Raw genomic sequence first — 23,814 nt, 5'->3', positions numbered from 1 at the left:
ATGCAGTATGATAGAGGAGAACAAAACAAAGGATGTAGCTGGAGAAGACAATAGGGGTCCCAACCTTTAGTAAGACAAGAGGTATCATGCAAAACTGATCCTTCCTTAAACAGTCAGCAAGATAAGACACAACTAGGCCCTGGAGGAAGGGCAATGCATCATAGGGTCCAGGAGTGGGGAGTCTGCCTTGTTGCTACAATGCTGGAGGGAGGAAAAGTAACACAGACTATACCAGTGAATGAAATTGTGATTTGTACAACATAATCCACATTTGGTTTTCCCCTGAATATCTGTAGGACTGAAAGGATTACAAAGCCTGCCCATTAGCTCCTTTCCCTTTTATAGCCAATCCAGTATTGAAAAAAAGAAACATAAAAACGTAACATCAGTCACATACACAAACATTATATAAGTGTTACAGGAAATCCGCAATGGAGGAAACATTTTTCTGGATTTCATTATCCAATGGAAAAAAAAGGCCTATGGTCATTCCTTAAATAGCATGTGTGTTCAGGGAAATATATAAAGCAGGCAATAAGATAACTCTCTTCCCACATTCTGACACCTAATAATCTCTGGAGTGTTGCAGGATGAGTGCATACAATCACTTCATAGGATTTCAACATAAAGGCAGACTGTTTAGCCTTCACTCATGTGATGAGACATAGAATATAAACTACAGAGAAATGGATACCATACATTAGGAGCAGTGATGTATAAAGAGGAAAGGGGGCTCCATAGCCAAGATCAAGGTGGGCCCCTATTATAGTGCAGAGTTTTGCCACCCAGTACAGTTAGTAGTTTGTTTTACCCTCCACACTTTAAGCATGATATTTTGGCCAATTCCACCCTCCTGTGTGCTACTAAAGGAGAGGGCTATCCTGCAAATAGTCTCATCACTGGATAGCAAAGGCCATGAGAACAACTAGTCCCAGGCCTGCTGTCTTGTCCCATATATGCGGCATTGTCTGTCCATATGGCATACTATGAAAGGGGGTATCCCAAAATTTAGTTATCCCTTATCCACAAGATAGAGCATAACAAGCTGATTGGTGCAGGTCTTATCTGCCTCATTCTTTCTGTATAGGACTTCCAAACATTGGTGTGGCACTTGGTTATATTTGCAAGTCCCATCAATATTGAACAGAATGGTGGCCAGGCATAGACATAACAGCCCCACTGACTCTTGGGACAAATGGCCTCCATTCATATGATCAGTAGAGGTTCCAACAGTCGGACTCCCTTTAAACAGCTAGTTAAAGCTTTCTTTAAGTAAATTGGTATCAGTTAACGTGTGCGCATATATTGGTTACTATTGGAACAGTAAAATTTAAGACACAGGATCTGTAATATATAAATCAAAAAGGTGACAAGTCTTTTTTTTTTTTTTTTTTTTTTTTTTTTTAAATAAAGCTAATACAATAATTGGAGGGTATGGCCAGAGAAAACTGGACAGCCACATCATCTCTCCAGTGGCTGCAGCAGGAAAAATGTAAAATTACATGGCAGCCATTCAAATAAAAAAAAGAAGCTGCCCATGTAACGCATGGGTGTGCTGTGCTCACAAGATTGGATTTACAGTCTAACATATAGGCCCCCTTTTAACATCCATGTGCCCTAACTGGACTATATGGACCGGAGCTGTTTTCTTGACAGGCTGAAGGATGACAGTGACAGTAATCTATGAGGTTATGGCCATGGTTTGAGTCTGCTTCTGATGGTGTAAAACCCAATGTCTACGGTAAAAAAAGAGAATGCTTACAGATTAGAAGAGTCTTCAAAAAAAAATAAAAAAAAAAAAAAATTATATATATATATATATATATATATATATATATATATATATATATACACACACATATATATATACACACACACACAGTATATATATATATATTTTCCAGACAGAAATTATATCTCCCCTAGAAAGACCATGTTATTATTAACATGGTCTTTATTTTATATATTCTATAGGAGATAACACCTTGGTTTCTCAAATTTTCAAGTGAAGCAGTCATACATTCTCAGGCAGAATGTGCCTGTAAGTGTATGTAATCTGTAGAGGAGTCTGCTATCAATATTCATTTCTCTGCAAGTTTCAACAGAATACAAATGGAACATTATAGAGTTATTACAATCAATGGGCTGTCCATGTAATGTTATAAGCTGATGGGTCCTCCAGACAGAAATGCTCTTTGCAGTTGCTCTTCTCTGGCTAATACATGAAGGTATTAAAAATTAACATAGAAGGTATATAAGGCGGCAACCTAAAATTGATTTAGCAGTTGGTGGTGCGTTAGTCTTCATAGCTCAGACATGTGCGGCCCGGGCATCCGCATCTGGAAAGGTATGCTACAGGACGTAAGGGTTCTTACTAGAAAGCACATTAAAGTTAATATACAACCACAGAGCGAGAGCTGCTTGACCTCAGTCTCTCCGAACTGCCAATGAAATGTGGTTTATCTAACAATCTTATCAGGTGAACCCACAATAAGATCTATAGCAGACAATCACATTTCAGTGCTGCAACCTAAGTACAACACTGAGAATCGTCTGATATCACTCCTTACAAAATGTTTTCTAGATAAAAGATTCCTCCAGCCAAAATCTGTCACATTGGTTATTTGTCCTCAGTTCACCTGTGCAGCCTTTTCTTACTTTGGTATTTTATGTCCTGGCATATATTCAGATATTGTGAGCATGAGGCTAATGGAGGCCACGTGGCTGCGGGGTGGTAGGCACTCACTGCGTCTCTGTATAATACACTAAGGATGCAATTCATTCTCTAGAACTGCATCACATGGAGCATAGCAACATATATAAATATACTATAGAGTCCAATAGCACTGTATAGATGTCGTAGTACAGGGCTGCAAGTTTAAAAGTTGTTTTTAGGACACTAACTGCATCACCTGCCGAATGGACACCAGGACAGATCTTGGATTAAAAGCAGCTATCCGAAGGTACAAGCGGTTTGGGGGGATCAGATTGTGGTACAGAGTTGCTTACTCTTTGTATGTAAACTTGTAAACTGAAATTTATGTTACAGTAAGATTGTACCTCTCTGCTCAATATTCTCAAACTGTTTATACCAAAAATTTCTTCAATAAAAACTATTGAAACTAAAATGAGTAAACTGTTCTGTATTTCTCAGTTTTAAAAGGGCTGAGAATGGATGTATGAAACTGGCAATTGTTCTGTCTTCAGCAAGCAATAATAGAAAGCCCTTAGCAGGGTGCTCATCACTAAGTCCCCCACGCATTAAAACTTCTGACAGGTCACTATGACACATCAATCGTTTTCTGAACACTTTAAATTTCCACTAAAATTCCAAACATAAAAAGCTGATGCAGCAATGTGCCACCTGCAAAATGAATATATACCGTACCCTCTTCCTGTTACAAGACCTAATGTACTGTGAGTACATACTATATGGTGCATATTTTGGCAGCCATTTTGTTTCCTAAATCATTATTAACAGTAAAGCAACATAATTCAATACAAGAAACCAGAGGAGGTAGATTTTTCTGAAGCGCACTTTTTTATTCCAGGCCTGGTCTGATGTATGAGTCTACATACACAGGATGGTACATGTCTTCATTATTATGGCCTGTGTGGTCACAGAAATCAAAGTAAACAAAATAAATTCCAAAATGTGCAGAAGCAATAAATAAAACTATCACATTTAAAATGTATAAATTAGAAAAAGTCCACCGATTCATTCAGGAAATGGGCTAAGAAAACTGGCAGCCTTATCATCCAATGGTCGCAGGCGAGTTCCCAAGTTACTTGTCACTATCACCTCAGATCCAGCACGGAGATTTTTGCATCTTTTACAATCACATGTCTGCATGTCTGAGAAGAAATCAAGAAAATGGCATTATAGACATGAAAATAGCATTATAATAACCACAGCCCATTTATAACAGCTGTGACTCCAATAACCTAGGGCCTTGTTCACATTAGCCTTACAGTGAACCAGAGCAAGCGGTGATTGAGTTAATTAAACGTGCTCTGCTTCAGTGACACAGGCTGCCTCTCCAGTTGTAATGTCCATGTCCCTGCACACATTAGGGAAGGCTCTGTGCTGAGACTAGGGCTTTTGAAGCCCTGCAATTCCCGATACAGCCACTGGTGGCAGCAGAGGGGCTGTGTTATCCCTTATTGTTGGCAGTCAATGAAAACACTATATTTTATAAATGACCTTTTAATAAAGTTATATTAAAAATTTATATAACTAACTTTATGAAAGAAATGTTTAAAAAAAAAAAAATTGGTTTCACCAAAATACCCCTTTAGGATGCCTCCACAGGGCTGCGAATTAGCAGCGAAATCCACTGCAGATCCAGTGCCTTTCATCCCTATAAGATCACATAATCGCAGCGGGATTGACATCCCACTGTGAGTATTTGAGTTAACCCCCCGCTGCCTGCAGACCACCGCCGAGAGCATACAATAACTGCTCTGCGCCGCGGCTGCATGTGAGGCTCTCGGCTCCGGTCCCGCTCAGCCAATCAGTGCTGCCATGCAGGGCAGCGGGCTGTCAATCCCACTGCGAGTATGTGTTCTCATAGGGATGAATGACACTGGATCCGCAGCGGATTTCGCTACAAATTCGCAGCGTGAAATCCACTGCAGATACGTTACGTGTGAAGGCACTCTAAAGCAAAAAAAAAAAGTTTTAATAACCACATGTGGTTTACCCAAAATGCAGTGGTTTTCAATGCATTTCCAGTGGGTTGGTTTACAATTAAAGCATTTGATCAACCACCTGTGTTTTACATGTGATCTACTTAAAGCATATTTCTCCATACACCTTTATGGCATTCGCCCAAAGGAGAAATATTACCTCTTTGGTTCTACAACAATAGGCCTCTCAGCAGCCAGCACCCTGCTCTGTACTGATGAGGGCTAAAATCCTGAAACTACTGTCTACAGACAGGCAACTTCCCTTTCTAGGCAAGCTTGTAGCTTGGGTTATTAAACTCCCAGTATTGTTCTAAGTCTTCTTTAAGGAGTCATTGACTTGAAAGGAAAGATACCTCCAAAAGATGGCATCAGAGAATTGCTTTGCACATCCTTTTTACTAGACGTGTAAAGAGTCAACTGGGTGTCACCACTTTGGGGTGTGCCACTACACAGTCCAATCTGTCAATGTAGGGACCTAACCCCAGTTGGAAACAAAAAATCTTTGTGGGCACCACTATCAAAGTACAATGCACCTGGGTGCTAGCCACTAGCTCAAACTATAGAACACAGGACAAGACAAGGAAGAAGCTAGAAACAAAAAGGGCTGCACACCATGAAATACAAGAATTACATAGAACACAACTGCTAAATACAAACGTTTAAAAAAACACTTAAAACCATACATGTACATGACAAGCACAGAACCAAGTAAGGTTCAATGTGCAACTATATCCCCTCCTAACCCTAAATGGTGGTGCTGAGAGCTTCTATAAAGATTTAACTCTGACCATGGCGATAAATCACACAAAGTATAACATACTAATGTGCTACCAAACAGTGTAGGGAAAATATGTCCCAAATAATGATATCGTAATGTGAAAAGCAACAAGCAAAAAATAATAAATGAATCACTAAGAGAACAAATATGAAAAAACCACATGGTCATATGACAGCTCTTAGTAGGGTAGGTGGAGCAGAGTCCCCACACATTCCGTCCTCAAGACTTCATCAGGGGTAAATGATTATAGGGGTCAATGTACTATTTATAAGCCAAAAGCAGCTTGTATAATCAGTGCTTGATGATCACCAAGCACTGGTATGTGGTATGGGAGAAAAGTGTAGGAAATCATATAATAAGTACCTATGCGGTCTCACCAACTCCGCTCCACTTACCCACAGAAAACTGTGATATGACCATGTGGTTTATTTTTTAATTTGTTCATTTCATAGTGATTCATTTATTATTTTTTGCTTGACTTTTTGCTTTTCACATTACAATATTTATTATTTGGGACATATTTTCCCTACACTGTTTGGTAGCACATTAGTATGTTATACTTAGTGATTTATCGCCATGGTCAGAGTTAAATCTTTGTAGGAGCTCTCAGAACCACCATTTTGGGTTAGGAGGGGATGTGGTTGCACATTGAACCTTACTTGGTTCTGTGCTTGGTTAAGTGTTTTTAAATGTTTGATATTTAGCAGTTGTGTTTAATAAAACATATTCTATGTAATTCTTGTATTTCGTGGTGTTCAGCCCTTTTGTTTCTAGCTTCTTTCTTGTCTTGCCCTAACCCCAGTTGGTAACACCCAGTTTTCTACAACAGTGGCATAACACAGCACATACCCCCATTCTTTCACAGTATATAGGGTTCCTGAACGGCACTGCGTGGCTCAATGGCTCTGGTAGGGTGTTCTGTCTTACAGTCCCAGACCCAGGTCCCAGCGATAATGCAGAATATAGGAAAAAGGTGTCACTCCGGAAATAAGTGAATAAAAGTGATTTGGTTTATTCACCCAACATGCATTTTCCGCCTTTTTCCTATATTCTACCCCCTATTCTGTCTGTACTCTAGTCATATTCTCCTCACTTACTTACAAGTAGCCTGAGTCCAGTGCAGGCAGCCAAATTTATAGCACATTCATCTCTAATCAATGCAAATTTATAAATTATAAAATTATCTATATCTATATACATCAATGGAAAGATTCTGGGGAGCAACTAATTTCTTACTATAAATAATGCTCATGACCTAAGGGATTTGGAACAAGCTGTTTAAGGGTACAAACCCACTTGACGTATTTGCTGCGTGAATCAGTCTTAAAAATAAGCAGGCAAAACGCAGGTTGGCTTTATACGATTGTTCTGCGTTAAAATACGCAATTGCGTATTTTTGAAGCGTGAAGCTTGTTGTTAGCAAAGCATCAGTTGTTAACAACCTGTGCGAAAAACGCATGTAGCTTCACACTTCAAAAATACGCAATATGCGTATTTTAACAACTGATGCTTTGCTAACAATAAGCTTCACGCTTCAAAAATACGCAATTGCGTATTTTAACGCAGAACAATCGTATAAAGCCAACCTGCGTTTTGCCTGCTTATTTTTAAGACTGATTCACGCAGCAAATACGTCAAGTGGGTTTGTACCCTAAAAGAGAATAATACATTACAGTATGAAGATATGTTTAGCATTAAGTGCAAAAACTTCCCCACACTATTTCATAGTGTGTTACTTAGCAACTCCACATGGTACTGCTAAACTAGCCAGCCGCTGCCACTTCAGCCGTATCAGTACTAGTGTAGTATTAGTATTACTTGATATTCACCCTTTAGAAATGTATTTTTGTATCTATTTCCTCTAGTAGGTAGATCAGCGCACATAACCTTGTAAATGTATATACTTAACTTGTGTTTACTTACATTGAATTGCCTTGGTTCTTTGCTATGTGGATGAAATCCCTTCTTTTTACACGCGGAAACTTCCAGCATGCCCGCATTAGTAAGTCGAAAGATTCCAGTACTGTACATGTGATAGGAAATAAAGATATATACATGTTAAAGTTGGCAGAACGGGAGCAAAGTAATAAAATACACATCCTCATGGACCACTCATTGGAGGATGAAATTACTGATGTGAGGATGTGTGACCACCATCACTTGATCACTTGTTAGGCAGATGTTCTGTGAGGGAACAAAACACCAGGAGGTACCATAACAAGTACTGTATGTAACAGCAAAGAATGAACATGGGAGACCTTCCTTTGTTATTTACATTAAAGGGGTACTCCGGGCTGGGGTCAATAAAAATGACCCCAGCCCAGAGTACCCCTTTAATGTAAATAACAATCCACTATTTGAATCCACTATTTGGCTCAAAAACTATAGTGGTAGTTTTCTAAAGGAAAAAAACTGCTGTATGTAATGGATTCCTTAAATTACTAATTTTAATTACAGTGTAAGGCCTTATTCACACAGCTTCTCTCTGTGTTCTCGGTCTCTACAATATGATAAAAGTTTCTTAAAATTAACAGATCTGTACACTTTAAGGCTTATTGACATTTTTTGATTGCTCAACCAAAAACATATGAACATGCTGTGGAAAATGTGATCTAGGTCATATCCACAATGTTGGTTTAGGCTTTACCAACATCTTCATATCAAAAGCTACACAGGTTCAAATAGGGTGTCTGTCAAAACTGATAGGATCTACATAGGAGGCTCCAAATGGCGGTGTTCACATATGGCATTTTTGATGTGTAATAAATATGGTGATAATTTTCGCTCAATATATAGTGATGTTATTTGGTAGCTGTATTTTAGTATATAGTGTTATCATGCATGAAAAAATGTCCTATGTACGTGGATAAGGGTACTTTTAGACATTCTGATATTCCGGGGAAGGGGCCCAATCACAAGTATGCTATGGGGCCCAGTTATTTCTAGTTACACCCCTGGTGGTAAAGATACTTTCTCTCGTGACTCATATATAAAGGTAGAAAAGAGATGGTTAATTCTGGAAGCAGAGAATTGGAACAACTCTGCAGAATCGGTCAAGTGCCATGCAAGAATTAGCTAAGCAGCTGGTAAAGGCCAGCTTAGAATAGCAAACTCAGGCCCATTAGGAATGGTTAAGGAAAAATACATAAATAAAAAAAGATTAAAAATGTTATATTTATATATATATATATATATATATATATATAAATAAATGAGAGAGAGAAAGAGAGAGAGAGAGAGAGAGAGAGAGAGAGAGAGAGAGAAATAAGACCTTGCAAGACATTTTTTTTCAGCAGAACAAGGAAAAGTTTACTACACTCGAACATACAATGAAAACGGCCAACTCTGCACTGCAGAAAATGACGGTCAATGATATTGAGGCTGACTTGGCCTCTTGCACAGCATTTTGCTACGTATTTATAAAATGTATCCACATAAAAGGTGGACTAGCATCGCAGAAGGGTACATACTCATTGTGCTTCGGAGAACAAACAATAGCGATGGCTTCTGGTAGCATGAGCTGGTAGGAGCAGTGAGTGTGAAGATCAACGCTGGACAAGAAAGCTGTCTGTGTTGGATGTGTCTGCAAAGTCAATCCGAAACAAGAAGTCATGATTAATCCAGGGGACATAAACTATTTTAATCTATTTGGGAACAATGTCAAAGGCAAAACTCAAACCTGCCAAATACATCAATAAAGAAGCATAAAGCATTAGTCTATGCATTTATTGCATTAGAACAGTTTTCATAAATCCAAAGCAACGACTAATTCTTAATTATTTATAATACATTATTCTTTAAAATTCACACCTCAACTGACAGAATCTGCTGCAGAGTATGGGCCCTATTACACAGGGCCACTATCAGCTGAACAGGCCAACATCACCCTTTGTTATAAGGATAGTGATCAGCTGACAAACAAGCAAATGCTTATGCGTTGGCTGATCGCATTGTTCTGAATGTGCACCCAGCGGCTGGTTGAAACAAAGACCATATTAAAAACCATGTAATAAGATCTGATCCTCACCCAGCTATTATAAATGGTTGGAGAGGAAGGGTAATTGGGAGGTAGTGTGGGAGGCCCTATAGTAATGGGGTCTTGCACACCCGTATCTGCAAGCAGCCTGATTGTTTTCGGCCTGAGCGCAGAACAGTTGCGAGCAGAGCATATAAAGATTAAGTGTGAATGAACTGGTTCAGATTTAGTTTGGTTAAATAATATGAGCAGGAAAATTAATAATATCCTGTTTTACGGGTAATAGGATACAAGTTATATAGAAGTTTATATATAGTGTATTAGTGTTTTACAGAAGGTGGACCTGGCGTTCATAGAGTAGTAATGTTCTTATCCTGGGAAGGAGCATGGGAGAGAGGAGGAGACAGAACAGGTGTAGTGGAGCATAGTAAAGACAGTGGTCGATGTCGCCCTGGGGGTTAAGGCTCCTTTAGAAGAAAAGGGGTTCCCCTTTAAGTGGATGTTTTAAAGTAAAAATTTGTGACTTTCCCTATGTACAGAAAAAGGGATCGGGTTAGAAATATAGTTATATTGTCACAACAGTACCATGGTCTTTTACAATTTTTGCCTAATAAAAATTCAATAAATTTTGTAAATTAAAAAAAAAAAGACTGCCAATCTATGAGATCAGTTTTATTTTGCTCATCGATTATCTGTCCATGTAATAACACCCAATAATCAAACAACAAATGAAAAAACGATCATTTTGTCTTTCACCATGTTGAAAAATTATTGTTGAGTTGAGTTCGCAAATCTGTTCTTGTATTTAGTTGTTTACCGATAGAACATGTTGTGTGTCATCCTGAGGAACGATTAGTGACCATATAACAACATGAATGTGAATGTAATAACCTTAGAATCATTCACTACAAAAATCACTAGTTATCCCTAGTGATCGATCGTTATAGTGAATCTTTAATTGATCCTTAATTGCTACGTGTAATAGGGCCGGTAGGGTCACAGTTGTAATCATGTCTTTTGGTGCATGACTGACAATAAATAAGTTATGGATAAGTTCTAGTCTACTTTTACGTCTGAAGTCTGCCCTAGGCAAGAACTATCTGAACAATCTAAATGACTTCATTTTCTTTTTACTTACATGGATCCAGCCCAGGGTAAGAAGGTTGTGCTGATCTTGTACATTAAATAATTCCTCCACATTCTCCATGTCACAATAGTCTGGCCCTGCAGACTGCTTTGGTACAATCACATGTGTAATGGTGAATTCATCATGGGTCTGCCAAATAGAATATAAATACAAACACTAAAACAGAAAATTCTTGTCCAAAGTAGTCACCTACTGGAGAGCCAACATACTGTCTGGAACGTCCACACAACATTATCCATTCAGTTAAAGATCACTCCAGATTTATCTTTGTTTTCTTATGTTATATAAAAACAGATTAAAAAAAAAACAAAAAACAACAACCTGCAATTCTTGACAACCCAAGTAACAAATAACCTTCATCCTTCTGTAACTTACTGATGTGTCAACACGATCTAACTTAACTGATCTGAAATGAAATTATCTGTCAGGCCAATGTACATCTAAAGTAAGACGACTGCATTGGTCATGACAGAGGAGACGCAGCACATAATGTAACATGCTTGGAAGCATCTAATATGATTCTAAACTACGTCACTCAATCCTAAATCATCAATGCCAATTACTATTACAAGTCGCCCTTACAAAGCTCCCAGGCTTAGGAAAGTAATCCCCCTCAGTTGGATCCCCAGTAATGTTATACGTGGGAAAACTTGGTGGTGAGTGTAAATTTCTATTTCTCTGCAATTCCACCACAGGAGAAAATAGGCGTTACACAATGCCCATTCAAGTTGGTTGTGAGAGTGAAACTTACATCCTGCAGCTACCAGACATCACACGTAGGCATGATGTGCCTGCCCCATGCAAGGCTTACTTCCGAGAGGTGGTAAACCCAGAAATGAGAGCCAGGGAACAGAAAGCTTCAGCCGTCTTTTGCTCCCTGTACAATCCCTTTACACTGTAAAATGGCCCAAAAATTACCAGTTTATGTCCCAGCAAAGCAGACATAAATAGCTTTATTTTTAATATAGAGTTTTATTGAACATATGCCAATTTCATTTAAAGGAGAAGTCTGGCGACAATTTTTATTGAAGTATTGTATTGCCCCCCAAAAGTTATACAAAACACGAATATACACTTATTACGGGAAATGCTTATACAGTGATTTTTCTCTGCACTTACTACTGTATCAAGGCTTCACTTCATGGATAAAATGGTGATGTCACGACCCGACTCCCAGAGCTGTGCGGGCTGTGGCTGCTGGAGAGGATGATGGCAGGGGACACTGAGGGACACAGGGCACTGGAGGGACACTGAGCATCCCCCTGCCATCATCCTCTCCAGCAGCCACAGCCCGCACAGCTCTGGGAGTCTGGTTGTGACATCACCATGTTATCCAGGAAGTGACATCACCATTTTATCCAGGAAGTGAAGCCTTGATGCAGTAAAAATTTTCGCTGGACTTCTCCTTTAAGTAATTTTATGGTTATAAATTATGTTCAGTTTCTATTTTTCTATTTGTTTTTCTCCCAAAATAGCTGAATAGCATAATGCAAAATCACATTTTCTGTAGGTAAAAAAGTTGACCCTAAGAATTGTGAAAAACGTTACAAAAAAACCTTCAAAAACAGCCCCAAAAATGGACCATGTGGCAGAATAAATTGCTTGCATTTTTTAGCATTTTGTAAAACTGTAAATACAGACCAAGAAACCAAGTGTACACATTAGATTATAGTAATGCATAACATCACATGTGTACTTGCAGAGTCATTACTCCATGATATCTCCAACAGGAATAGATTATTTTGTATGAATTATGAAATCCACAGGATACAATTGTATGCCATTTATATATTATTTCCTATTTTTTTATTTAGTATAAACAAAGGTGAAACTTTGTGATGTCATTGTGTGCAATAGCTGCCGATCTGTTGACAAGGGAAGAATACACGTCCATGTTGGCAAGAACAGTCTTTTGTGCTTTTCTTTAGTAATTTGCTTAATTAACATAATTGCTCCAGGAAAAAAAACAGAGACCAGTAATTTAATGGGAAAAACAACTTTATAAATTATTATTGCACAGCTGTGACTCACTAAATAATTCACAAACAGTACACTTCCATCTTTTCAGTGGATTAAGTAGGTCTCTAACTGTGGAAAGGAGAGGTGACGGGAATTCATGGACCCAAGATATAATTATTTCCCCATACAAATGTAAAGAACTCTTATAGGGTTTGAATGGAGCAGCAGCAGTGTGTATACTTGACCATCACTCTTTTTATACTCTATACCTTTTCTAGAGACCATGTGGGGTCCCACCAGTGGGCAAAGTGGGATAGAAGACAAAGGTTAAGTCCATATGACTGTCACGAAGTAACAGAATTGGTGAAGAATAAGTGCTGTATTATATAAATAAATGAGAAAAAAAAACACTATCCTTACCAGTTTGCCACATAAGATGCCACACGTCTCAATTCCTCTGCTTGTATTTGCTTCTGCCAACTGCAGGAATTTATGAGAGAGGTCTTTGGGTAGAACAACTATCCGCAATCCTTCCACAATTTCATCTGAGAGGGGTCAATACAATTTGTTAGAAAAGGCTGCATATAATAACACATATCACTTTACTCCATTGATCTCAGCCCCAGCGTTATAGTCCTGTGCAGAACCTCTTGTGCTGTACAGTTATACAATATACAAATTTATATATTTGTATATATACAAATAACTGTCTGATTGATGCCTTAATAACACTGCCCAATAAATAATAGGAATTAAAATTGCATCCTCTACAGGAGTAGAGGGGTTGAGTTATATCTCCCAGGCAATCTGAGCCAGTGCCATACCCTCGCCTAAACCAACCCTAGTGGAAAAGTACAGAAATATAGTGACAATAACCCAATACAGACAGAAACGACATCGGAAATGTGTTCCATTCTCACCATCCTACACCAAAGAGCATACGGACATACTTCTGGCTCCAACATTCCCAATGTCCGGTTGTTGAACAGGCCATGCAAGTGCCGCATCCTCTTTAATGTTGCTTGTCCTTGCACTCTATGTACTTTTGATAGTACTGCAGGAACTGCAATGTAGTCCTGTTTAACTGAACAGGACAGAGGGACAACTGTGCAGTTCCTTTGATTGCTGCTGATAGTATAGCGATTGCAAGGACAGTGTGCCGGTAAACATTAAATATGCTGTTTTCTTTAAAAAAAAGCTGATAAGCAGGGGTGCCGAGAGTCAGGACCCTGTCAATCTAACATTAATAGGTAGTGATGAGAAAACTTGACAAATATTCGGATTCTGCCGAACCCAAATGCTCAGCATTTGACTCCTGGTGGCTGGAGAAGCTAGATGCAGCCCTACGGAGTTCTGGAAGACATGGATACAGCCTATGGCCTAGGGCTGCATCCAACTTCTCCAGGCAGTTGGAGTCAAATCTGGACTGTTTGGGTTCAGCACCCTCACTCAACACCATTAATAGGCCTATTAATGGAGTCTTACATTACTATCATATGTATACATTTTAAAGAAATGTGGGTAGCAAGCACTTACTTTGCACGGCACTTAGAGTCGCTGCTGGTTTTAAAGCCCTGTTTATAGGAGGAGACTGCCCAGCATACATCGCTGCATCATTCTTTACAGTTTTCCCAGATATTACATTAGCCAATGAATGGCTTTTAGTAGAGGGACAGCAAGATATCATGGTGCCATCTGTTTGCTCTGACACCTTAGACCTAAGGCTAAGGTTCTCTTGGTGTTTCAGCTGGTCTCGGATCAGGTCTTGTTTCCGCAGCTGGTCTTCAAAAAAGCTGAACTGCTCAGTCTGTATTTGTTGCTGTCGTAACTGTGCCACCCGCTTCTTCTCTGCCTCGATGAGTTGTTGCTGTTCCATTTTCTTCAGACATTCTGCTTTTCTCTCATTCTAACAAGAAAAATAACATAGTGGAAGCATGAGTTCCATATATATATTAGTAAAACAATGGGCAGTTTAGAAGGGAAGTGTACTATTCATTCACATGTAGAGTTGTAACAATGTCAGTCCTGTGTGTGCTATTTTATGATCGATTGTAAAGTCAAGTCAAATGGTAGACTGCAGGCTGCAGTATCGTAATAACAGGGTGTAGGCCATGGGTCTCCAAACTGCAGCCCTCCAGCTGTTGCAATACTACATTTCCTATCATGCCTGGACAGCCAAATCCAAAGCTTAGCTGTCTGGGCATGATGGGAATTGTAGTTTTGCAACAGCTGGAGGCTCGCAGTTTGGAGACCCATGCTATAGACCACTGATAGCTTCACAGGGAGGTCTTAGAAATATGGTTTGCATGTTTTCTACCCAAAAGTAATCTCTTAGGCTAAAGTCTTCTAAATTATTTTATTATCTTTCTAAGTAAAAGAATATCTAACCTAGAAACCCTATTTCCAAATACCCCATAAGTAAATTAAGTTTCTAGTGGGGCCCCTGGGGCCATCTTCATCTGTTACCTAGAGGGGCAAGGGATGATAAAGAGGATTGTGCACATCTTTGTGTAGAATGGACAATACATTGATACTGTGACAATACAAGATACTGTGTAATCTTTAAAGGAGTTCTCAAATTACAAAAATAAATACACCTGGGAACAAGAAAAAAAATCCTATACTCACTTTCATTCCCTGTCCAGAAATCATGCCACTTTAGAGTCCCCAGTGTAAGTTACTCAACTGCGCACAGGACAGCTGCAGCCTATCATTGGCTTCTGCGGTCACATGCAAGCAGAAGTGCACATGACCACTGAGGCCAGTGATTGGCTGTAGCGTCCTGTCTAGTATCTACCAGGTCACTTCCGTCAGGGACTCCACATCACCAATGCTGGACAAGAAGCAACAGCAGGAGTGAGTATAGTGTTTTCCCCTCCCAATCCCTGTTCCCTGCCATTTGATCAAAGTAAACCTCAATAGAGAACACCAGGTTTTGCTATTAAAACCTGAAGGGCAAATTTAATTCAGAAAGACTAACTAAACCTAATACTTAATTTCCTATGGTTTTTTTCTTCCTTTTATGTACTTGTATCAGTCAATGAAAATCTGATCGCCATTTTGCATTTTCGTCATACGAGGCATTTGGTTGTACTGCTGGGTCTCCATGGCTGGGATAGCAGAAAGCTCCACTCCTGGACATTTAAAGAGTAGCTCCAGATTTTCTTTACAGAAATGACTAGTGAGAGACCCAGCGCCATAGCACTTGATCTCTCACTGGAGAAAAACTATGGAGACGGGGCGGAAAGTTCTGTCTCAAAATTCCACAGTATACGGCAGGGAGCGGCGAGAACAGGCACTCGGAAGCCTTTTCTGCACCAAATTCTAAATTTTCACTGGAGGGTAACCCATTAGAAGCCCTTAGTCAGTAATGAATGCAACACCCATAAATAATAAAGGCAAGGAGACATTTTCCATTAGCTTGCCCTATATCTTTGCTATCTGCTAGCATAGTCCTTGTTAATGCAATCACTCAAGGCCTTTTTAGTGTGAATTTTGATGTACCTAGGAACGCATGCAGCCAAAGAGTTCATCAATAGCTGTGTGATGTCGTGGGATTGATTGGCAGAATTGTGCACCTATTGGTGAACACATGGGGGTGGGATTTTGGCCCCATGCATTACTAGGGATGTGAGAAGGTAGCCATACATGGACCAAGCGCTGAGGTCATTGATCGATGCTTGTTTAATGAGCCTTCACATAGCTCAATCAATTGCAGGAATCATCAACAATTACTAGATCGTTCACACGGCCATTCAATTTCCCCATTGTTGGTCACTAGAGATGAGCGAGCCCGAACTTTCGGCATTTGATTAGCAGTGGCTGCTGAACTTGGATAAAGCCCTAAGGCTATGTGGAAAACATGGATATAGTCATTGGCTGTATCCATGTTTTCCAGACAACCTTAGAGCTTTATCCAACTTCAGCAGCCCCAGCTAATCAAATACCAAACGTTCGGGTTCGGATGGACTCTAACCCGAACCCGGTTCGCTCATCTCTCTTGGTCACATATCCCCATTTGCTCAGGGATCGAAAACAAACATTCCTATGAATACTCATTTGTCTAATAATTAGACTATGTAAAAGGACATTTAAAGGGGTTAGAAAAACATAGCTGCTTTCATCCAGAAACAGCACCACTCTTGTCCTCAGTTTGGAGTGTTTTTGCAACTCAGTCCCATTGAGGTAAATAGAGCTGAACTGTAATGCCACACACAACCTGAGAGACAGGGGGTGGCATTGTTTTTGGGGGAAAAAATAGCTGTGTTTTTTCTAATCCTGATAATTAGACGAATGTAAAATGACTAAGAGCCTTGAAAGTATTACAACTCCCTACAACTGGCTGCAACCGACATTGATCTTCTTTTGGGTATACATCAGCCAAGAGTATTATTTGTCCTACTTGGTGATTTGCTTGATTAAATGGGAGGAATATCACAAGTCTATAATGACAAGGAGGTGATCCTCTATTTTATAAACAGTGAATCATGTGTTTGTGTATTTGGTTTTTGGTCATTTCCATGTCGGAGCTGGTGGTGTTGTAGTGCAGTACATCTAGATCATTTTCCCAGGCATATTTTGACCATTTGCCTAATTAAATAGATTAGATGATATAATTGTTTTAGATCACACATCAATACCCACACACACACATAGCTCTCCTAAGAAAGTTATTAAGTGTAATGCATTCTGGCAACTTACTATATCTTTCATGTATTCTTGATATTCTAGGTTATATTTCTTGAGAAGGTCTTTTTTTAGATCGTCAGTCCTTGGAAATGCAACCTCCTTCAGTTTCTTAAAGAAAAAGCAGGGAAATGAGTTACTTTGCAATGTATAAAATGATATAAAATCACATTAAGGCAGAAGTTTTTTTTTTCATTGTTGTAAATCATGCATTAGGTTTTACAGCTTTGAAATTTAATGTAGTGTTGTCATGTAAAATTGAGGGCTTTCTGTTCAAGTGACAATGATAGTTCTGTTTTTGAGAGAGAGGTCAGACACATACTCTATTAAGTTTCAACACTTATACTTCATACTGGTGTATTAATAGTAATGTCACTCATTATCTCACAGCACAGGATGAATATTGGACTAGTGCACCGAGCATGGTTGTCAATCTCCAAGTGGACCAAAACACTTAATTTGCATGCTGAATAAAGTAAAGATTTAGGCTATGTTCACACTGAGCAAAACAGGTGGAAATTTTAAGTGGAACCCACGCCGCGGACTCCGCATGAAAATGCCGCCTGTCTCACGGTGTCTCAATTCTTTGAGCAGAGAGTGGCGGAGAGCGGAGGCGTGCGAGACTTCACATCGAGGCAGTGAGACAGGCGGGATTTCGAGTGGAGTCGGCAGCGTGGGTTCCGCTAGGAGTTTCCGCCTGTTCAGCTTAGTGTGAACGGACCTTTACCAAATAGATGCTGAGGTTGAAGCTAAGAAAATTAGAGTCATCTAACCTGCTGTTAGCTCAGGGTTAACCTAGCTTTCTAAATAATTCACTTGGCATGCTAGTTTCCACCTAAGGCTGGGTTCACACTGCGTTTTTGCAATCCATTTTTTGCAAAAAACGGATGAAAAAAACGGATGCATATGTGTCCATCCGTTTTTCCATTGGCTTCCATTGTAAAAAAAAACGGATCAAACCGAATCCTTTCTTTTTTGACGGACACAAAAACGTAGCTGACACTACTTTTGTGTCCGTTAAAAAAAAAAGGGATCCGTTTTTTTTTACAATAGAAGTCAATGGAAAAACGGATGCACACTAATGCATCCGGTTTTTCTATCCATTTTTTGCAAAAAACGGATGAAAAAAAAGGACTGCAAAAACGCAGTGTGAACCCAGCCTAACTGATTAAATCAGCTTTCAGAAAATTCAGAGGAAGGTGGCTTCAAGTCTCTTTCTAATGGCGAGTTTACACAGAGAGATTTCTCTGACAGATTTTTGAAGCCAAAGCAAGGAATGGATTTGAAAAGAGGTAAAATCTTAGTCTTTTCTTTATGACCTGTTTTTTGTTCACAGCCTGTTCCTGGCTTTAGCTTTTAAAATCTGTCAGATAAATCTGCCTCTGTAATTACACCATTAGTCCGAGAAGGACCTCTTGACAGTCCATGGGAGAAATTTATCAAACTAGTGAAGAATTGTCTTAGTTGCCCCAAGCAACCAATCAGATTCCACCGTTAATTTTTTTAAAGACACTGAGAGGAATGAAAGGTGGAATCTGATTGGTTTTAGGGGCAACTAAGACAATTCTACTTTACACCAGTTTGCTAAATCTCCCCCCATGACTTTAGTGGATCTCCAGTCAGGTGTGGACCACTCCTACCACCCAGATCCAGAAGCTGTAATTTCTTTCTTTCACCTCAGAGATTAGAATACCTCAAAACTGGCTCAGAATTCTTCTTGCCTCCACTTAGGTTAACACCTGTTTATCTAGGAACGGCTCCTAGTTAAAGAACTGTGCCTCCATGGACGTGTATGATCCATTGTTTAACAAAGTAAAGTTAACTGTTCCATTGCGCTGTTCCCAGTGACTTGGCCTAACCCAATCCTTTGGAATATGAAGGACATCCTAAAGTATCATGAACAGTAGTTGGGTATGCCCTGCGGGAAACACTCTGAGACTAATATCACTCTAAAATACTGTTGTAGCGCCATTACCACTGCCGAAGACGCTGTAAATAAGGTGCCCCAGGGCCAAATGAACCAGCTACCATGTTTTTACAGCCCATGACCTTGTCTATGAAGATAAAGAAATAGCCATGTCATGATAAATGAATATGTCCAGCTGACCTTTAATATAACCTGTTTTTCTGGGATTTCACATTGCTGGTAGTCTCGGTGATTAGGCAGTTTCTCAACAAACAATCTGTAACACAAAAGATATTTCACAGCCCCGGGCAGCATTTGAGGACATAAAGGTCAAAACCAGAACACAGCCCAATGCCTTACGTTATAAACTTGTTGTAGAGAACAAAGGCATTTTCGAGATTCCCTTCATCCAGATACACAGAGGCCATTCTCTCCATTTCCACTCCAGAACGGAGGTAGCGTCTAGGAGTAATGTCCTCATTGATGGTGATGTTACAGCCCAGCTTGCTAAGGGCACGGACACGCTCCTCCGGGCTTAAAGACACGTCTGTGTGATCCGGCATAGCTGCCAGCTTCCTCTACAGAAAATACATTAAAGTAAAAAATGAACACCTAACAATTCAAGGTAAAAGTGCACAACCTATATTGAGTTTATATGTAATATTTAGGGAAGCAAATTCCTTTAGACTGAAAGACGTAATCTTCTAGGTGAAAATTCCATTTCACTGGGAGCTATATATTCCACTACGAACACAATTCTACAGTTTACTTTTTTAAATTCCTCAGCACTCTTTACTACACAGTAATTCAAAGCACTCACACGGAGCAAAACTGGCGGAATTCTGCGGCAAAATGCTCTGCCGCGCAATCCTGCCAGTCTCCCTGTCATAATGACAATCTATGAGAGGCTCGCGCGCCTCCTCTCTCTGCGCTGTTCATTCTTCAGCGAGAAGAGAGGAGGTGCGCGAGCCTCCCATAGACTCCCATTATGACACGGAGGCTGGTGGGATTAAGCGGCTGAGAATTCCGCCAGTTTTGCTCCATGTGAACGGAGACTAAGGGGTGTGGCCTGGTAGAAAGTAGACTGAAAGAGGAAGTGGCTTGTTGGAAAGGGGGCATGGCCTCAATACTGTTTTTAGCACAAAATAGTGCTGGAATTTTGGTGCACATTTTAAGCCAAATAAAAATTGGTCTAAACTTAGGTGGAGATTTATCAAGACTTAAATACTCTAAAGCTTGCCTTAAATAAAGCCCTCCTCCATGCACCCCACCGGATTTACACCTCCTAATAAACCTGACGAGACCTACATCTGACACACAGTGGATGCAGAATCTCCACTTGCTCCGGATTTCTGCCAGGTTTCAGAAGTAAACCCTGATAAATTACATGCAGGATGAACCACCCCCTCACTTATGAGACGAGCGGAGCTTATGTCTTGTGTACACCACAAAAAAAGCAATAATCTGTGCCTTTTCCATAGTGTATGCCAGGAGCACACATTGATAAATGTGTCCCTTAGACTATACAGAGTAAGAATGGGACAATTTTATGAAACAGCATGCTCCATTTTATAAATCTGGCACTTTTGTAGACTGAATACTGTCATGATATACATTGACTCAATCAGCATGCGGTCCATTCTGCCACTCGGCTATCTATGGATACGATCATGCTGGTCGGTTCTGTGCATGAGCCCTATTGAATCAGAATGCGGCTCATGCACGGAACCGACCCAGCACGGTCATATCCATGTATACCAGAACTGCTAGTGACAGAATGGACAATACGCTGATCGGGTCAGCGTTCTTCATGACAATTAAATCTGATCTATTGTGGGCTATATCAAACATGCTGAACTGCTGAGACAGCTCAGAAAAAAGTAAAGCTATGCATTAACAATGTTACTTACCGTAACTCTGTAGATTACATTTATAAAAACTATAACAAGGTGGTCAGGGGTGGACACACCCTTTAAGGGAATTCATCAGTAATTATGGAAAAATACAATAAACCTACACAGTCAAAATCGAGACAGCAGGTTATTATAGGCAGCTTGTCATACTAGAGATACAATCTCTGGATCCTTGGCTCCATATATACTGTACACACTAGCTCTCTCTTTACAGATGATAAAAGCTGGCTTTGTGATTTAACTCTTTAGTGGTGCATAGTGATATCAGGGTCAGATTTCCCAAACTAATTAGACTCCACTAAATCACAGCTATAAAGTGAATGTATTATTATTCTCAACAGCAAGTAAAGGTCAAACACCTATTAAATAATAGAACAGTCAAAAGTATGAAAGATTACAATACATACATATATATATATATATATATATATATATATATATATATATATATTACATGCATGCACACTACATTACATGCTTTATAGTTGAAAAGATAGGTTATATAAAGAAAATAAACTGAAATGATTCACCAGTGATGAAATGGAGATGGACTGCTCCATGCTGTCTTCAGAGTTGATGGGAAGGGGCTGGTAATAGCTTTACAATCTGTCCATCTGCAACCAGAGGAGAGACAAAGAAAATCAATGCTTCGCAAGTATCAAATAACGTCAGTTCCTCAGTTCTGTATGAATCATTGGTCGATACAATGGCCCAGAAATTATAATGATCTCAAGCCTCCTATCCAGCGGTGGTAGCATGACACTAATGTTCATCAAATACAGTCATGCTATCCTCTGCTCATTACAGCCTGCTTTGCTTCTACTAAGAATTATGGTTTACAGAAAACAGCAGGGGAGATGACAAAGTGAAGGAACAGAAATATCACTAACAGGATTAGTAGTGAAGGAATATGTCCTTCCTATAACAGGGGAGCACTGAGGTCCTGGGTATGACTCTGACCAAGGGCAACATCTGCATTAGATGTCTTCTTTCCTCTCATTCCACCACATATAGCTCTGCTAAATATACTGGTACTATAACAAAACATAAAAAGACTATTGCCTGTGAGTATTCCTGCTCTCTTAGCCTGCTTAGAACTTTACATTTTTTGTGTACATGGCAAACATAATCCACATTATGAAGGGTATGGTGAGCGGTCTATTGTCACCCAGTAACCCGACAAGGTCATACAGAAAACTCTGCTCCAGCCTCTTCTCCCATGTTTGTCAGTTCTATGTACGTCACACTATACTTTTCTAGGCTGACCTGGATAAGTATGAAAGGGATAGATACTCCTACACTCAGGCAGGCACACCTACATGCCCATCGGCCTATAATGTAAACCTCCTCCTCCTTTTTTTTTTATTTCAGGTTATGTATTCTTTGGCAGCGATCCACATACTATAAACTCCACAATTCTCTAGAGCATGTGTTTTATTAAAGTCATTACACCTGGTTATTATTATGAGTACCATCTCATGGTGGAACGATCACATGCACGATTAAATCTGCCCACATGTGGTCAATAACTGTACAATTGTTGCGGTTTTGCCAGAAGGATTGTGTGGGATTTGCATGCAGATTGGCATTTTAGAGATCATAGAGAGATCATGCGGCACACTGCTTGTAAGAATGGTGGCGGCAGTATGAGAGGTTTTATTCTTCTCAGTATGAAATGCATTCAAAATAAAGATGAGATGGCAACTGTCAAATTCAGCCACAGGCCCAAAGTTTACAGAAACTTAAATTCCTTGGTTGTAAATTTACAGACCCACTTAAGATACATTGAGGGTTAGGTTAAAGGCTATGGATACCTTTTGTATTTACTGTATTAGTAACACTTTCTCAATAGATCTTTATTAGTGTTGAGCGAACTTGCTGAACATGTGGATGTGGCCAAATCCAAAAGCTTAGCATTTGACTCCCGGTGGCTGTAGAAACTTGATAGCTGCAAGGAAAATCTGGATGCGTCCTATGTTTTCCACAACTCCCTAGGGCTAAATTTAACTTCTCCAGCCACGGAGAGTTCACATCCTGTTACAGAAGCAAGTCTCCAATGGTCTCACTTGGTCCATCAAGTCTGCCCTGAGACTGCATTTACACATTCCATGTTCCACACAGAACACAGACATGGAATGCCTGTAACGGAGTCCTTTACTCGCATGGACAGCATGTCTGTTGTGATGCTGGCAGCGGGGGAACTGTATGAATATGCGCCGCACCGTAATGAAGCAGCCTCTGCAAAAATTGCCACCACTGCTTGCTGCACACCGCAATCTTGTTGGGCAGGGGAACAGGACCCTGCTTCTGATAACCCTGCAGTTCCTGATGTTGGCAGTAGCAGGGGGGCAGTGTCATGCCAGAAGTATGTATGTATTCCTGGTGAGTGCCGGATTTATTTTCTCTCCGCTGTTGTATACATATACTTTGTTCCTATCCGAGCACCACTAGTCCCAGGCTGTCTTTACCAGGAGCTACTCCTCGAACACATAGCCAGAAAGCTGCAGTAGTTGGATGTCTGTGTAACGCCCCCACCGGTTGTGCTGAGGTCTCCTTACTCTTCACTTGCATGTACAAAAAAAAAACATTTACTTTTTTTTTTTCATATATATATTTATTATATATATATATATATCTCAGGGTGGTTTGGTGCTCTCCCCACTAGGATGCACCCCTTGGCAATGGGCTTCCTTCTCTGGAGAGAGGGATATCTGGCTATTCCCGTGTTTTGAGACTCGTAACTGAGGCTCCACTGACCCC

General features: G+C 39.9%; 1 protein-coding gene across 1 annotated transcript in view; it reads right to left on the bottom strand.

The window, feature by feature from the left end:
- Positions 1–3,538: 3,538 nt before the first annotated feature.
- Positions 3,539–23,814, bottom strand: part of STAMBPL1 (STAM binding protein like 1) — a 55,867-nt gene continuing 35,591 nt past the window's right edge. Inside the window, exons 2-11 of the mRNA XM_069980340.1 lie at positions 21,585–21,668; positions 19,502–19,719; positions 19,343–19,418; positions 17,251–17,346; positions 14,086–14,455; positions 12,970–13,094; positions 10,582–10,719; positions 8,938–9,050; positions 7,391–7,490; positions 3,539–3,855 (exon numbers count right to left, since the gene is read on the bottom strand). Of these exons, the coding sequence (XP_069836441.1) occupies positions 3,799–3,855; positions 7,391–7,490; positions 8,938–9,050; positions 10,582–10,719; positions 12,970–13,094; positions 14,086–14,455; positions 17,251–17,346; positions 19,343–19,418; positions 19,502–19,719; positions 21,585–21,614 (1,323 nt within the window). The 5' untranslated portion in view covers positions 21,615–21,668 and the 3' untranslated portion in view covers positions 3,539–3,798. The remainder of the gene's footprint in view (positions 3,856–7,390; positions 7,491–8,937; positions 9,051–10,581; positions 10,720–12,969; positions 13,095–14,085; positions 14,456–17,250; positions 17,347–19,342; positions 19,419–19,501; positions 19,720–21,584; positions 21,669–23,814) is intronic.

This window comes from Dendropsophus ebraccatus, chromosome 8, assembly GCF_027789765.1.
Source record: "Dendropsophus ebraccatus isolate aDenEbr1 chromosome 8, aDenEbr1.pat, whole genome shotgun sequence".
NCBI classification, from domain to species: domain Eukaryota; kingdom Metazoa; phylum Chordata; class Amphibia; order Anura; family Hylidae; genus Dendropsophus; species Dendropsophus ebraccatus.
This window is presented reverse-complemented; position numbering and strand designations above follow the sequence as displayed.